Here is a 17,027-nt window from a genome sequence, read left to right as displayed (position 1 = left end):
TTTATGTGGGCCTTGTGGGCGACTTAATTAATAGATCTTGGGGTCTTGTAAGACATTTTCCTGACATTTTCAAATCAAAAAGCCTTTTATCAACGGACTGACGATCTATGAATTTGCAATTTTAAACCTTGTTTTCTTCACTTTCCTCTATTTTTTTAATCAAAATCTATTTAATTTTTTTTCTACTTTTCTTTGTCATTCCCCTCCCTCCAATGTTGAATATCTTTTTAGCATACCAAAATCACAGTTCGGTTAAAAGATCCTTCGATGTTAATGATGACGCTGTTTATGGCCCTTATCCAGCATAACAATTTCTTCACCACTATCATCCGGATCAATGCCAATGCCGGGGTGTAAATCATCATCCTCTTCGTCATCATCGGAATTTACAATACGTTTCAGATCATCATCGTCATCATCGAAATAGGGTTTAATTGTCATACCCTCTGCAAAAAAAGAAATAAAAAGAAAACAAAATTAGATTACCAAGGTCGGGAACTCTTCCAAAATTCTCTTACTCTTAATAGGTGATCTAAACAGCTCCGTTTCCCCATCATCACCATCATCTTCGAATAGCTCTTTACCTTTTTGTGGCAGTAGTGAGAAATTATAATAAGGCTTATCCGTGCGTCTTCGTCGTGCCAACAGACACTGGGCACACAAAATGCACATAACCACTCCCGTAATAATGGCCAAGCTGGCGAGCAGGATAAAAACAAATCTTGGCATACCCATAACATCTTCATTACGTTGCAAACGGAAGACAACATTTTTAACTTCCTTATTGGCCGAAAGGACATTTACCAAGCGAACCGTTTCCAAATATCGTGGCGCTTCCACTTTCAAGGTAATCTCTCCAAGTGGGACATTTTTCAAAATATAACTTCCCATACTGTCGGTGAAATTTCTTACAAAATATTTTATGATCGGTTTTATCACCGCAACCTTGGCATGTTTAATGGGATGATTGGACATGTCCAAAACAAAACCGGATATCATTGTGGTGCCGACATCATCGCCCAACCTACCCAAAGGTTGGATTTCACTATGACCCACGATTAGGGTATAGGGATTTAATTTTATTATTCCCAAATTAGTGATTTTGCCATGTTTCACCTCAGCCTTTACCACCTGCGATTCATAGTTCGGAGCGCTCACTTCGAGGGCATATAAACCTTCGGGTAATATCAATTGGAAATGTGCTGCATTACGGCTAACATTATAAACCGGTTGATGTTCGATTACCCGAATAAATGCCTCCCTTAGGGGTTGGTCTTCACGATTGTGTACAAAACCCGCCGCTCCCGTGTCCACTAAATGCAGGAAATTCTTAAGTTTTTCGATGTTTTTACGCCACACCGAGGTAATATCTTTTTGCTGAGGCATGCTGCAACACGACAAGCCCAATGTAAACATGGGTATATTATACATTTTATAGAATAAATTCGTCAGACGTTCGGTAATGTCATGGCGCAGGGTATGCGTTGATGTGGAGGGACATTGTAGGGGAGAATAGCTGAATTCGGTATTTTCAATGTTATGGGCAAATTTCTCATAGATTTGTTCTCCTTTGGGGTAGCTAAAATAAAAAATATTATTGAGGTTAGGTTATGCAATTTTTGAGGTTATGTGTGGTAAAAAGAAAACTTACTACAATTCCGAAGAGCCAGTACTAAAGGTAAGCATTAAATCAAATCGTTGATTTTCCAAAAAGGACAATAGCAAATCTCTTCGCTTTTCCGACTCTGGACTTAAAATGCGTTCTCCCAGGTCATTGCCAACGACAGGATCACAAATGGAATTGCTGGAATATAAAAGAAGATAGGAAATTAATAGGAGATAGAAAAACGGCTTTTGAAATTAAAAAAAAAAACTACCTCAGGCCTTCATAAAGGCCAATTGGGCTGGTTAAAAACCAAGGTCATTATAAAGACCAATTGGGTTGTATAGAAACCCAAGGTCATTATAAAGGCCAATTGGTCTGTATAGAGACCGAAGGTCTATATAAAGGCCAATTAGGCTGTGATTTATTTCATATGAAAGGTTCTCATTAGCTGATGATGATTTTTCTGTAGGAAAAGTTGTCATCAGCTGATGATGACGTTTTTATAGGACAAGTTGTCATCAGCTGATGATGACGTTTCTATAGGAAAAATTGTCATCAGCTGATGATGACGTTTCTATAGGAAAAGTTGTTATCAGCTGATGATGACGTTTCTATAGGAAAAGTTGTTATCAGCTGATGATGGCGTTTCTATAGGAAAAGTTGTCCATCAGCTGATGATGATTTTTCGATAGGAATTAAGATCTATTAATAAGGTCACCCAGCTAGCGAAAGTCAGATATTTTTTCTCAAGTCTAATGTCAAAAATTTTGCCTTTGTTTATGTTTTGGAAGTCAATTCACAATAGTATTTTTACAGCAAACTTGAGGGGCAGCTGATATCCAGCTGGTCTCACTGGACGACCTTACTTATAGGCCTTGATAGGAATATTAGTGACCAACTGATGATGACATTTCTATAGAAATATTAGCGATCAGGTGATGATGATTTTTCTGCGGGAAAAGTTGTCATCTGCTGATATTAGATCCCTATCAGCTGATCACAAATTCAGATATTAAAATGTCATTATCAGCTGATTCATTTTTTTTCTCAGATTTTTTATTAAGAAATTAATCCCAACTTACTTATTATTATATAGCTTAAAGACCGCATCAAAATTCTCCGTTATCGGCAGGAAATATAAGACACTAGTCTGCAGCAATTTCAAAATTAAGGGTTCACGTAATTTATAACCCTCGATGACATGGCGCACCAAATTCATGGATATTTCACGACCCAAAGGTGAGGCAGAATCAAAAAAGGAACTCAAAATTAAAATTTTGTATTTACTTTCCTCGGGGGCACCAATCTGCAAAGGTGGGAAAATATATTTAAATCTTTCAAACAATTCCCAAAGGAAAAAAAATCGACTTACATCAGCTGTCAACTTAATGGAATTATAATAGAAACCAAATTCCGATTCAGCATAACCAAAGGTGGCAATTTGTCCATTACGGGCCTCAAATTCCGCCAAGGTGGCTCTCAGTTCGGCATTGGAATGATAACGGGTGTGCACAACATTTTCAATAATCCGATAATCATTGGCCGAGGCCCAGTGCTGGGGATCATCACGCATCAGAGTTATGTCCAAATGGATTTTACCCTTGACCGGTACCTCGATCAATTCACGCTGGGGAGAGAATCTGAAAAGTAGAGGGAAAGAGGGGAAGTTATTTTATAATTTAAAAATCTCATTTTCCAAGAACATACCCATCCGCCAGCACGGTAACGTTATGCACCCCCGGCAGTGCCAATTTGTAATAGTCCCCATAGACCCCACTATAGGTGGCATGTTTGGCATCATCCAACATTACGGCAGCCCCCGGAACCGGCGAACCAATAGAACTCCTTATCGATCCTTGTATACCATTGTGTATCTGCTCAATGAACAGCAGCAAAGGTTCACGATTATCTGCCCAAAATTTGGGTAACTCTTCGGCCATGGGAAATTTATCACAACCCAATTCCAATGTCAATTCCATAACTCCAGCCTTAATGTAATTCCAATCTTGCATACCACCGGTCACACTATACCACTGAGCACCATTCGTAATGCCACCGGGGAAATGTTCATTTTTGAAGAGGGGACAGGGATTACCCAAATGCATTGTGGGATGGGCATCAGCATATAGCTTAGCCAAATGTTGAACAAGGCATTATCCTCAGTGGGATTCAATTTATGAGCACCATTGGCCATACGCAACCTCGTCATGGGATCATTGAAATCATTTTCATTATCATCAAAGGGATAATTGGCCACCAAAGAGCCACCATGTAAATTGGCCGACAGTACAAAAGGTATGGACAAAGTCCAGTTCATTACGGCAGCCACTTCCGGTTCGGTGATCTTGTTATATTTATCTGTACCATATTGATCGGGGAAATTACGATTTAAATCCACATTATGTGCATTAGCCCTCCCCAAGGCACTTGATTTGTCACCCTCTTTGGAAATTTCATAACCATCGGGATTCATGGAATAGAGGAAATGCATACGGGTGGTGTTCACCATTTTGGTTATGCGTTTATCGAAATTGTAGCGTTCACAGATGTACTTAGTGAGCAGCAGCAACATTTCCTTGCCCACCACTTCATTGCCATGCATATTGGCAACATATTTGAATTCCGGCACTCCGGGGACATGTTCGCCAGGGGTGGCGAAAATTTCCATTACCCATAGGTCACGATTTTGGACGGATTTTCCAATGGAGTAGAGTCTTGTTATGGACGGATAAGAATCGGCTATATCACGAAGGAATCTGGGGGGATAAAAAAGAAATGGGAAATAAATTAAAAATAATATTAATAAAATAAAAATAATAATCAGCTGTTGAATGGTAAACAATTTTAAACAGCTGATGTTACTTTTCAATAAATTTCAAGATTTATGAATAAAGTCAAGATCTATTAATCAGGTCACCCAGCTAGCGAAAGTCAGCTGTTTTTTCTCAAGTCGAATATCAAAAATTTGGACTTTGTTTACGTTTTTATAATGGAAGTCAATTCACAATAATGGATTTTTACAGCAAACTTGAGCTGATGTCCAGCTGGTCTGCTTTATTAATAGACCTTGGTCCAGATCTATTAATAACGTCACCCAACTCGCGTGAGTCAGCTGTTTTTTCTAATGTCAAACATTTGAGTTTGGTTTACGTTTTTTATATTAGGCAACTGATATCTAGCTGGTCTCCCTGGATGATCTTATGCATAGGCTTTAAAGGTCTATTAATAAGGTCATCCATAGAGAGCTGCTGGATATCAGCTGACTCTCATGTTTGCTGTCAAAATCCATTATTGTGAATTGACTTCCATTATGAAAATGTAAACAAATTTCAAAATTTAATTTAATCAAATAAACAATATTATGTCCAATTATAAGACTTTTAGAAAATAATTACTGAAAAAAAATACCAGAAATATAAAATTATAGATACGTTTATATTTATCCCTATAACTCAGATATTTATGCAGATATTCTTATAAACCTTTAAGTCATTTCCGTTACTTTGTAATGATACATACATTACTTCAGAAAATATAGCCTATAGAATGTTATTACGGAAGAAATTCTAAAAGTTGCCAAATCTATGTACTTGATTAATTTTTCCTATAACTCCATTGTTTGATTAAATATAACAACAGATCTTCGCATTATCTTTAAGAGAGGACCTCCTTCTATATAAATCCACTTATTTTATAAGGATATACCCATTACTTTAGAAAATGTGACCTTCGAAAAATGATTACGAAAAATTTTCTAAAAATGGAAAATTTCGTGTACTTGTTAACTTTTTCCGATATCTAGGATATTTTGGTAAGCTGTACATATAAAACATATCTCTAATGTTAAGACTGGATGTTCTTCATTATAAATTCACTTATTTTGAAGAAATATATCCATTATTTTAGAAAAGATGGCCTCCAGAAAATGATTACCAAATTTTTCTAGAAATGGACAATTTGAAGTACTTGTTAAGTTTTCCCGATATCTAGGATATTTTAGTTAGCTGTATATATAAAACCGGTCTATAATGACAAGACTGGATGTTCCTCATTATAAATTCATTTACTTTGAAGAAATATATCCATTATTTTAGAAAATATGGACCTCGGAAAATGATTACGCAAAATTTTCTAAAAATGGGAAATTTCAAGTACATGTTTACTTTTTCCGATATCTCGAATATTTGGTAAGCTGTACATATAAAACTTGCCCATAATGTCAAGATTGGATATTCTTCTTTATAAATACTCTTATTTTGATGGAATATATCCATTATTTTAGAAACTATGGCCTTCGGAAAATGATTACGCAAATTTTTCTAGAAATGGACAATTTGAAGTACTTGTTAAGTTGTTCCGATATCTCGGATGTTTTGGTAAGCGGTACATATAAAACGTATCTATAATGTCAAGATTAGATTCTCTTCTTCATAAATCCACTTTCTTTGAATGGATATGCCCATTATTTTAGAAAATAGGGGCTTTGGAAAATGATTACCGAAAATTTTCTAAAAATTGCAAATTTCATGTACATGTCTACTTTTTACTATATCTCAGATATTTGGTCTGAAACAATATTAAAATTGTATGATATTTTGAATATGGGATGTTCTTCTTTAAAAATCTATTTAATTTGTAATGATCTACCCATTATAATAGAAAATATATCTCCTAGAATATGATTACTAAAAATATTCTACAAATTTCCATACATAAGGTAATGTTCTCTTTTCCCACGATATCAATTATTTGGTTAGCTATGCTAATAAAACTTGTTATTAGCTTAAAGATTAGATGTTTCTCTTCCAAAATCAATTTATTTCGTTAAGATTGGCAGAGTAATTCCGAAATTATGGCCTCCAGAAAATGATTACAAAAAAACTGAAAATTATTACTCAACATTTTATCATGATTAAATTGGATTCATCTTGGATATTTGCTCAGCTATGGTTAACAAAACTTCAAAATTAAATTCCCGATAACTCAATTATTTTTTACCGTATTGGCTCTCCCACCCACCGAGTTGATGTGTGACCTGTTACCTTTATGCAATGCAAGTACTACCTCATGTAAACACAACTCTGTGTATGTTAATATCATGTTTACACTATTATATTTTAATGGTTGGCATTTCTTAAGTGGCCTGGCCACACATTAGGATGTTTTTTTTTAATGTCTTTAATAAAAAAAAATAACAAAAATAATATACAAACTTTTCCATGGCAGTAAAATTGTGATGTTCAAATTTGGTTGGCATTAAGAAGCCACCATTTTTCTCTATATTTTCAGCATTGTCGGCGCGTATTACTTTCAATTTGCGGAAATCACCTGAAATGATGCAAAGAAAAAAAAAGAAGAAAACATAAAATAAAATATGATGATGAGTAGGAGGAAATGAGTTAGAAATAAAAACCAACAGCTGATTAAATCTTGAGCCTTCAAATTCCAATAATAGTTTTAGTCTTTTTTTAAACCCCTTAACTATATTCGATATTTATGTAAAATATGTATGAAACTCTAGTGCAAATGCGGTGCATGAAATGAGAATGGATGCATAATAAAATTAAAAAAAATTAAATAAATTAAGAAGTTCTCCTTTTCATTCAGTCCATAAAACACACACACAGGCATTCTTTTTTTGCAGATTTATTATTTTTTTTTTTTTGCTAAATAAATTTTATTTATTAGCTTTATTAATATTTATATAATTTATTATGTTTTATTTTTATATATATTAGTATACATTTACATCAATCGGATTTTTTTAGAGAATAAAAGATTAAAATTATATATACGTTTACATGTGGGCATTTATATATATTTTTTTGTAAATAGGTATATGTGATATATTTGTTTGTGTGTTAGACTACAATTCCATAAAATAGTTTGAGATAAAAATTTATTATTATTTTTGTTATAAATGATATTATATAAAAATATTTTTTATTGGTTTTAATAACAAGGTTTAAAATCTATATGTTTTTTATTTAAATAAAAAATTAAATATTTCTTAATAAAAAAATAAATAAAAATAGAACACAAATTAAACTACAAATGTCTCTCTTAATAGAAACAATTTATTTTATTAAAATACCTCGAAAACTTCGAAAGTTATGGCCTCAAAAAAAAAACAATGAATACCAGAAATAAGGAAGATAATACAAAATTTGAGTTACTTTAAATGTGGTTCCATAATTTTTATATTTAATGAGATGTATTAAAGAAATTGATAAACAAAAATAATAGATGAGATATCACCCTTTCAAAATCACTTTATTTTTTTAAAAAATCTCGAATACTTTAAAAGTTATGGCCTCAAGAAAATAGCAGAGAGAAGAACTAAAATTGCAAAATTTTGAGTTACTCTGTATTTTCTTCAATAATTTTGTTATTTGATGAGATATATTAATGAAATTTATTACAGGGTTATAGATGAGATATCGCCCTTTTTAAAATCAATTTATTTTATTAAAATATCTCGAATACCTTAAAAGTTATGGCCCCTAAAAATGTTATACTAGAAAAAAGGACTAATTGCAAAATTTTGAGTTACTGTTAATTTTGTTAAATAATTTTTATATTTAATGAGATATTTTAATGAAATGTAAAACTTGCTAATTTTATTCATATTTTATTAAAATATCTCGATGAAAAGTTATGGCCTCTAAAAAATGTAATGAAAAAAGGACTAATTGCAAAATTTTGAGTTACTGTATATTTTGTTGAATAATTTTGATATTTGTTATAGTATATTAATAAAATGTTATACAAATTTATAGATGCCTTACTTTCAAAATCAATTGATTTTATTATAATATCTCCAATACTTCAAAAGTTATGGCCTCTAGAATATAATACCCGAAAAAAATACAAAAATTACAAAATTTGAGTAACTCTAAATTTTGTTGAATAATTTTTATATTTAATGAGATATTTTAATGAAATGTAATATAAGTTAATAAATTAGATGTTCCTATTTAAAAAACAATTTATTTTGTTAAAATATCTCGAATACTTTAAAAGTTATGGCCACTAAAAATGTATACCAGAAATAACGACAAAAATTGCACAATTTGAGTTATTGTATATTTTGTTCCATTATTTTTATATTTATTGGGATATTTTAATCAAATTGATTTCAAATTAATAGATGGGATGTCGCTCTTTCAAAAACAAATTTAAGTTTTTAAAATATCTCCAATACTTCAAAAGATATGGCCACTAGAAAAATAATACCAGAAAAAAGACAAAAAATGCCAAATTTGAGTTACTGCATATTTTGTACAATAATTTTCAAATTTAATGAGATATATTAATAAAATTGATTACAAGATAATAGATGGCATGTTAATCTTCAAAAATCAATTCGTTTTATTAAAATATTTCGAATACTTCAAAAGTTATGGCCTCTAGAGAAGTGATACCAGAAATTAAGAAAAAGTTTTAAATTTTGGGTTACTTTCAATTGTGTTCTATAGTTTTGACATTTGATGATATATATTAAAGAGATTGAATACAAATCAATGGATAAGATTTCCGCCTTTCAAAATCATTTCAATTTATTGAAATACTCCCATTGGTTCAAAAGTTATGGCCCTTAGAAAATGATGTCGAACGAAATGACGATACTTGGAAAATACATGCTAACAAATATTTTTAGCTATAACTCGTTTATTTGATCAGATACATCAATAGAAATCACTTTATTTTAAAGTTTATAAGTCATTTTCTAATATTTATTTTTATAGCATTAAAATCTTACAATTATTTCAAAAGTTATCTGGCCTGGAAAGTGATTACCCAAAAAACGACCAAAATGGTAAATTTTTGGGTTATTTCAAATTTTGCACTACAACTCCAGTATTTGCTAAGATATTTTAATATAACTTGTCAATATTCTAGATTATATACTCCTCTTTTGGAAACTATTTAGTTCACTAAAATACCTCAACTACTTTCAAAGTTATGGGCCTCAAAAAGTGATTACAAAAAAAAAAAAAAATGCAAAAATAGGCAAATTTTCGGTTATTTTATATTTTTGGCGATATCTTGGGTATTTCATAAGATATATCGATATAATTCATATCCGTGTAAACCTTAGAAGTTTCTCTGTCAAAATTATAATATATTTTTTAATATATTTGGACAATTTTGGAAGTTATGGTCCCATTAATATAATTACCGAAAATTTTTCAGAAATTGGAAATTTTATGTTAATGATATTTGTTCACCATAACTAAGGAATTTCATTAGATACATCAATATAATTGTTATATAATTGAAAGCTCAGATGTTCCGCTTTCCAAATCACGTAATTTGAAGAAAATCTGTTGAATATTTAAAAAGTTATGGTGCCAAAACCATGACAACGCAAAAAATTCCAAAAAACAGAAAATTTTAGGTTATGTATAATTTTTTACCATAACTCTGTTAGTTTTTTAGATAAGGTAATATAATTTGACATAATTATTGACCCTATGTTCCTCTTTAAAAGTCATGCCATTTCATTAAAATCCATTTGATATTTCAAAAGTTATGACCCTCTGAAGAGCGTTACCGAAAAACTGATTTTAAATTGAAAATTTGGGGAATTCGTTATTTTTGCATATATTTTAAATTTTTATTGAATGACCTAGAGGATTTTTATGTGATTATACAATTTTACATATCCATCGTTGAAAAGAAATCGATTTGAGGAAAATCTGTTGAATATTAAAAAAGTTATGAACTCAAGAACATGATTGCGCAAAAAATGCCGGAAATTGGAATTTTTAGGTTATGTTTTATTTTTTATCATAACTCGGATATTTGTTTAGATATATTAATAAAAATGTACAGATTTATTGCTAAGATGTTCCTTTTTCAATTCTTTGGTATTTTATTGAAATCCATTGACTATTTCAAAAGTTATGGCCACCTGAATATGGTTGCTGAAAAAATTTCGAAATTGGAAAACTTCTAGTACTTGCCTATTTTTGGAGATATCTTTAATATTTGTAAGGCTACATTTTTGAATACTTACATCATTGTAATCGTTATATATTACGCTTTAGAAATTATGTTAATTCTTTATTGTGTACCGATTACTTTAGAAGTTATGGGCCCTAGAAAATTGTGACGCAAAATTTTTCAAAAATTGAGAATTATGGGGAATTTTGTTTTTATTGAATATTTTTGAAATTTTTTAGTCTAGGTTGGAAAATAGTGATATTTTTTTTTTTAAACTAGGCTACCATCTTTCCAATTCCGTTTAGTTCATTAAAATATATCACCTCTTTCAAAAGATATGGCCTCTAGAGGGTCTGGACGAAAAAAAATCGGGAAATTAAACAACTTTTGTAATGTTTTCCAATATCTCTGATATTTTATAAGCAATAATACTTGATTTTTTATCAGTTTATAAAATCGAATATCTGTAACAAAGTCCGCTTAACAAAACATATAACATTTTCCCTAATATTCCAAAATATGTTCAGAAAAATATTACACCATGTGAAACATATTATCTGTTAAAGACCATACTTGGCACATGTATGAATGTTCATAGCATCACCATGTTAAAATAAATTAAATTGCATATTTTTCTATGCAATATTTTAATCAATGTGCAACAGCTGTTATAATTGACAACAATTGCAAATTATTTGGCCACACGCATACACTAACACATTCAGAGCTGCATTTCCATTATCATCATCAGCAGCCATCATTAACAGCAGCAGAAGTGATTTGCGCTAAAATTATACGCCACATCGTCGTTGTCGTAGTCGTTCTCCTCCTTCATGGTGTGTGATTGACATTTGCAGTTTTATGCCAGAAGCCGCCAGACGGCACACAGCCAGCCACCAACCAACCAGTATCAACGATTTAGTTCCACAAACAGAAGAATTGACTAATTCACAAGGCATTGGAATTAAACCAGATTTGGAAACGAATTTATTTTTTTTTTCGCTTTCAAAATGTGAAGGCATCTGGTTTGCAATGTGAATTTATTTTTGTTGTTGTTGTTTTTGTACAAAAAATTGGGTCAACTTTCATGGGGATATTTAGAAGGGGAATTTGTGTACTTGTGTAGGTAGACTTTTATTTTGGAGACAATAACTTAGACTTATTTCGAATCCGAAAATTTGAATAAGGTGATAATGGCTTGGCCAGATCTGTTTCTTGGATATAGGAAGTACATTATTTCCATACATGAAATATACAGACATAGTGTGAATGGTGTATAACCACGTTTTACACTGTTGCATTTGTCATGTAACAACGGACTAGTAAAGTTACAGGGCCACATATAGAGCGGCATTGCCATTTTTTTAATATATGAAGACACAATTATAAATTTCGGATGCTCCACCTTTAATATTGACGCATGTCATAAATATAAATTGAATACTTTTGAAGTTATGACATCTAGAAGATGGCTACCAAGAAAATGCCAAAAATGGGGGAAATCAAAGCAATCTTCCAATTTTTGCAATATCTCTAGTATTTGAACAGTTACACGTGTAAATTTGGACACCATTTTGAAGAGCAGAACTTGTTTTTTTTTCAATATAAGATGATATCCGAGATATACATCCACTATCTGTGAAGTTATGGGCTTCAGAATTTAATTACAGAGAAAATTTAAAAATTAGGAAAATCAAAGCAATTGTATATTTTTGGAGATATATCAGATATATGGTCCGGTACATCCATAAATACTGACGCATATTCGAAGATCAGTTTACCCTCTCCCCATATTAAGCACTCCCATAAATATCTACCGCTTACATGCCAACTAGAATATCATTACCGAGAAAAGACTTAAAATCGGAAAATCAAAGCTATCTTCCCATTTTTGGAATATCTCTACTATTTGGTCAGATACCCCCATAAATATTGACACCATTTTGAAGAGTAGAACTTGTACTTTCAATATAACATGATATCATAGATATAAGCCCAATAATTCTAAAGTTATAGGCCCCAGAATTGTATTACAGAGAAAATTTAAAAAATAGGAAAATCAAAGCAAATGCCTTTTTTTTGCGATATCTTCTATATTTTATATGTCAAAACCGCAAATAATGTGTCCGATTTCAAGATCAGTTTATCCTCCCTTAATATTTGGGAATATCTTAAGAATATACAGAGAACTTTCTAAGTTATGACCTCTAGAATATCATTACCGAGAAAATATCAAAAATCGGGAAATCAAAGCTATCTTCCAATTTTTGCAATATCTCTGGCATTTGAACAGTTATATCCAAAATTCTTGGCTTCTATTTGAAGAACAGAACTTGTCCTTTCAATATAACATAAAATAATAGATATACGTCCAATAGTATTAAAGTTATAGGCTCCAGAAATTGATAACGAAGAAAATGTCAAAAATTGGAAAATCAATGTTTTTGATTATTTTTCGAAATATCTCCAATATTTGATAAGTTATAAGCAAAATAACTGAACCTGATCAAAGAACCGATAGTCCTCTCTCATTTTATGCATTCTCATAAAAATCTACCGACAATTTTCAATGTTATGGCCTCTTGAAAATCATTACCGAGAAAAGGCCAAAAATGGGGAAAATCAAAGTCATCTTCCAATTTTTGGGATATCTCTGGTATTTGATGAGTTGAAATAAGAAATATTGGCGCTAATTTGAAGAGCAGAATTCTTCTTTAAAAATAACATAAATATTTTAAATATATGTCCACCATTTTGAAACTTATGGGCTCTAGAAACTGATTACGAAGAAAATCTCAAATATCGCACAATCAAAGAAATTGTCAATTTTTCGAAATATCTCCGATATTTGATCAGCTACATTGATAAATTCTAGCACCTATTCCAAGGTCAGATTATCCTCTCCCAATATTATGCATTCTTATAAAAATCTACCATCTACTTTCAAAGTTATGATCTCTAGAATATCATTACCGAGAAAATGTCAAAAATCGGAAAATCATTGCTATCTTCCAAGTTTTTCAAAATCTCTGGTATTTGAACAGTTACATCCGAAATTCTTGGTTTCAATTTGAAGAACAGAACTTGTTCTTTCAATATAAGATGATATCCTAAAGATCTGCCCACAACTTTGAAAGTTAAGGGCTCTAGAAACTGATTACGTAGAAAATCTCAAATACCGCAAAATCAAAGCAATTGTTCATTTTTGGCAATATCTCCGATATTTGGTCAGGTACATACATAAATACTGATATATATTTCAAGATCAGATTGTGCTCTCTCCATACTAAACATCCTCATAAAAATATATCAAGTAGTTGCAAAGTTATGGCCTCTAGAATATGATTACCAAAAAAATTCGAACAAGTGATAAAATAGACAAAAATTTATATTTTCCCCATATCTCCGATATTAGCTCAGTTAAGTACAAAAATGTGGGCATGCGATTTGAAGATCGGGTATTTTCTTTCAATATTTAGTAATTTCATAAAAAATCGATCAACTATTTGTCAAGTTATGGCCTCTAGAATATGATTACCGAGGAAATACGACCAAGTGACAAATTAGAGGAATTTTGTATATTTTTCTCATATCTTTGATATTTGATCAGTTATATACACAAATATGTGAATCTTTCTAAATGTACTTTTACTTATAAATTGCAATAATAAAGTTGAGTACACACTTTCCCTCCTGAATGACACTTCTGAACAAATTCTACTAATTTGAAAAACAAACCTTTCCTTTTGCCACATATCAGTCATCAAGAAAAATATTAGTGCTTAAAATATACTCCGATATCTTATAAAAAAAATTTGTCATTTAAAACTGATAGTGTGTACTGGCCTTTAGTTTGCATGAGTTGCCAATCGTCATTAAGGTAACTGGCCACATATCAAATTGTGATGGAAAATATGATTTTTTTTTGTGGTGCTTTTTCAATTTTTTGCGCAATTAATAAAATAAAAAAAAACTAATAACAATAAAACACAAACAAAACCAATGTGAATAACATATAATTTATAATTAATAATTGGTAATTTTTTTTTTAATATATATTTTTACAAATACAATAATTAGTTAAAATTTGAATTTATTATTATATAGTTCAAATATGGTATGCATATGATAGGATTTAATTTTTTTTCTCTTGCAATATAATTATGTGCGTACGGTTTTTGTTTTTTTTTTAATTATTTTTATTACAGATAATTTATTTTAATTTATTATTTTTTTGTCGTTTGCTATACAATTATTTAAGCATTATATTTGATAAACAAAAACAAAAAATAAAACTATAAATAAACGAAAAAACAAAACATGTACAATAATTTACAACATTTTTGCAGAAAAGAACATAAAAAATAAACAAAAAAATATATAACATAAAATAATATACAAATGCCCAAAAAATTACTATTAAGCCAATTTTGTAGCTAGAAAAAAATAATAACACGGAACGAAATAATAATGCCATGATTACATAATTGCCACTAATTATTTCCTAAATTAATCAAGCTAGTCCAAATACCGAATTAAAAACTCAAAATGTCTTCATTTTCATTGATTTATATTTTTTTTCTAATTTAGTAACACCAATTAGCTGTGTGGCCTGGTGTCTTAAGTAACATACATGACAATGATGTAAACACGGCATTTATAACAAGCTGCTTGTGATTTGTCACAAAACACAGTTATTTGAATATGGTAGAGCTTGAAAGAGAGTGAGAGATTATCAGTCTCTCTCTCTCCCTCAATGTCTGTAACGGAGTTTACTAAATGCAGAGAGTGTAACAGGTGTGTACTAGTCAGAGTGATGGAGAAGTGGAGTAATAACAATGCATGTGGTGCCGTTATGTGTCAGAGAGCGCAAGTGTGAGTGCTGTCGGTGTGTGATAGAATTCAGAGAGCATACATACAGTGTGAGAAATGAAATGAACATATGGTAAATAATTTGAAGTGCTTTACTATTCATAAGTGTTTAATGTTTATATATATGTAGTATATATGTGTTTTGTACTAATATTGGTTACATATATGTATATTTATAAACCGAATCATTATTAAAAAAAATTATATTAAAAATTAATTTTTATTTTTAAGAGAGAGAAGAGATTTATGCTATGTTTACGGGTAAACATGCCTACGCTGTTTATTTGTCACATATAATGTAAACACGGCCTTAAGCGGTGTACACATATTACTTTTGAATGAAAATTTTGCCTAAATTTTGCTAATTTGATAGTGTGGCCTCTCATGTTCGTCAGGTAAACACGAAAATATCCCAAGTTGTTGGACAATCAGTAATCGATAAAAGAGCTGACATTCCAAAATGATCGTGTGTGTGCGCCTTTAGATAAAATAATGAACCGTTCCTTTCGGGCTTGAACCGCAAAAGACTTAAAGCTCGTTTCGACTTCTAAATCCACTCGATCTCAATTCCATAGCGTATACCTCACCTTAATAATGTTCATAAAAGCAGTGGTTTACTACTTCAAAAGTAATGGCCCCTAGAAACTGATTTAAAAAATATCAATTTTTTTTTAAATTTTGGGTACCTCTAAAAAAGCTTAAATAACTCCTATATTTTTTCTATATCTATAATAAAAGGGGTTATCATATTAAAGTTTAAATCTTCTTCATCCTAACCCAAGTTATTTTATCCCGATACACTAACCACATCAAAAGTTATTGCCTCCAGAAATTGATTACTGAAAAATTCCGATGTAATGAAATTTTCCGTTAGCTATCTAATTTGTATAATATCTCAGTTATTTTTCTAAGTTCAACCACAAAATTTGTTATGAATTGTAACAGTAGGCCTTCCTCTTTAATAATTAAAAAAAATCATCAAAAAACTCCAACAACTTTAGAAGTTATAGCCTCAAGAAAGTAACTACGGCGAAAATCTAATGCCATGATAATTTAAGGTATTGGTCTTATTTTTCCAAAATCTCTGATATTTTCATAGGTGCATCCCTAAAACTCATTATGATATCAATGACTAGACTTTCTTCTTTTAGAATAAAGCTTAATTTCCACGATACATCAATTACTTCAGAAGTTATGGCCTCTAGAAATTACAGACGCACGTAAACTTTGTAAAATTCGAAAATATTTGTATTTTTGTGAAATTTTTGATTTTTTGTTATGGTTACTCAAAAATTTGAAAGTTATGGTCGGTGAAAGATAATAACCAAAAATTAAGGAAGTATTTAGTTCAGTTATTTTTCTGAACTTCATCTAATATATTTTTCAGTGTTGGTGTAGATAAAATCTATACCGAAATTCCCTGAGAATTCTAAACATTATTATTTCTATGAGAATATGCCGTATTCTGGTAATTATTGATAATAATCATAGGGCTGAAACAAAATGAACGCGTTTTCTAAGGCATTGCCACTTTTGTTTCCAACAATGAATGTGTTTTGGTGCGCAAATTGGACCAGAATCCATCGAAAATGAACATTTC

General features: G+C 30.8%; 1 protein-coding gene across 1 annotated transcript in view; it reads right to left on the bottom strand.

Moving 5' to 3' along the window:
- Positions 1 to 270: 270 nt before the first annotated feature.
- The window catches only part of LOC133334018 (carboxypeptidase D), a 36,016-nt gene continuing 19,259 nt past the window's right edge, over positions 271 to 17,027 (bottom strand). Inside the window, 8 exon segments of the mRNA XM_061542318.1 lie at positions 271 to 446; positions 519 to 1,579; positions 1,652 to 1,804; positions 2,689 to 2,912; positions 2,979 to 3,246; positions 3,314 to 3,749; positions 3,752 to 4,362; positions 6,820 to 6,934. Coding sequence (XP_061398302.1) covers positions 271 to 446; positions 519 to 1,579; positions 1,652 to 1,804; positions 2,689 to 2,912; positions 2,979 to 3,246; positions 3,314 to 3,749; positions 3,752 to 4,362; positions 6,820 to 6,934 — 3,044 coding nt within the window.

Source organism: Musca vetustissima, unplaced genomic scaffold (genome assembly GCF_032173495.1).
Source record: "Musca vetustissima isolate MV318-11 ecotype Yass unplaced genomic scaffold, APGP_CSIRO_Mvet_v1 utg2072, whole genome shotgun sequence".
Taxonomy (NCBI): Eukaryota; Metazoa; Arthropoda; class Insecta; order Diptera; family Muscidae; genus Musca; species Musca vetustissima.
This window is presented reverse-complemented; position numbering and strand designations above follow the sequence as displayed.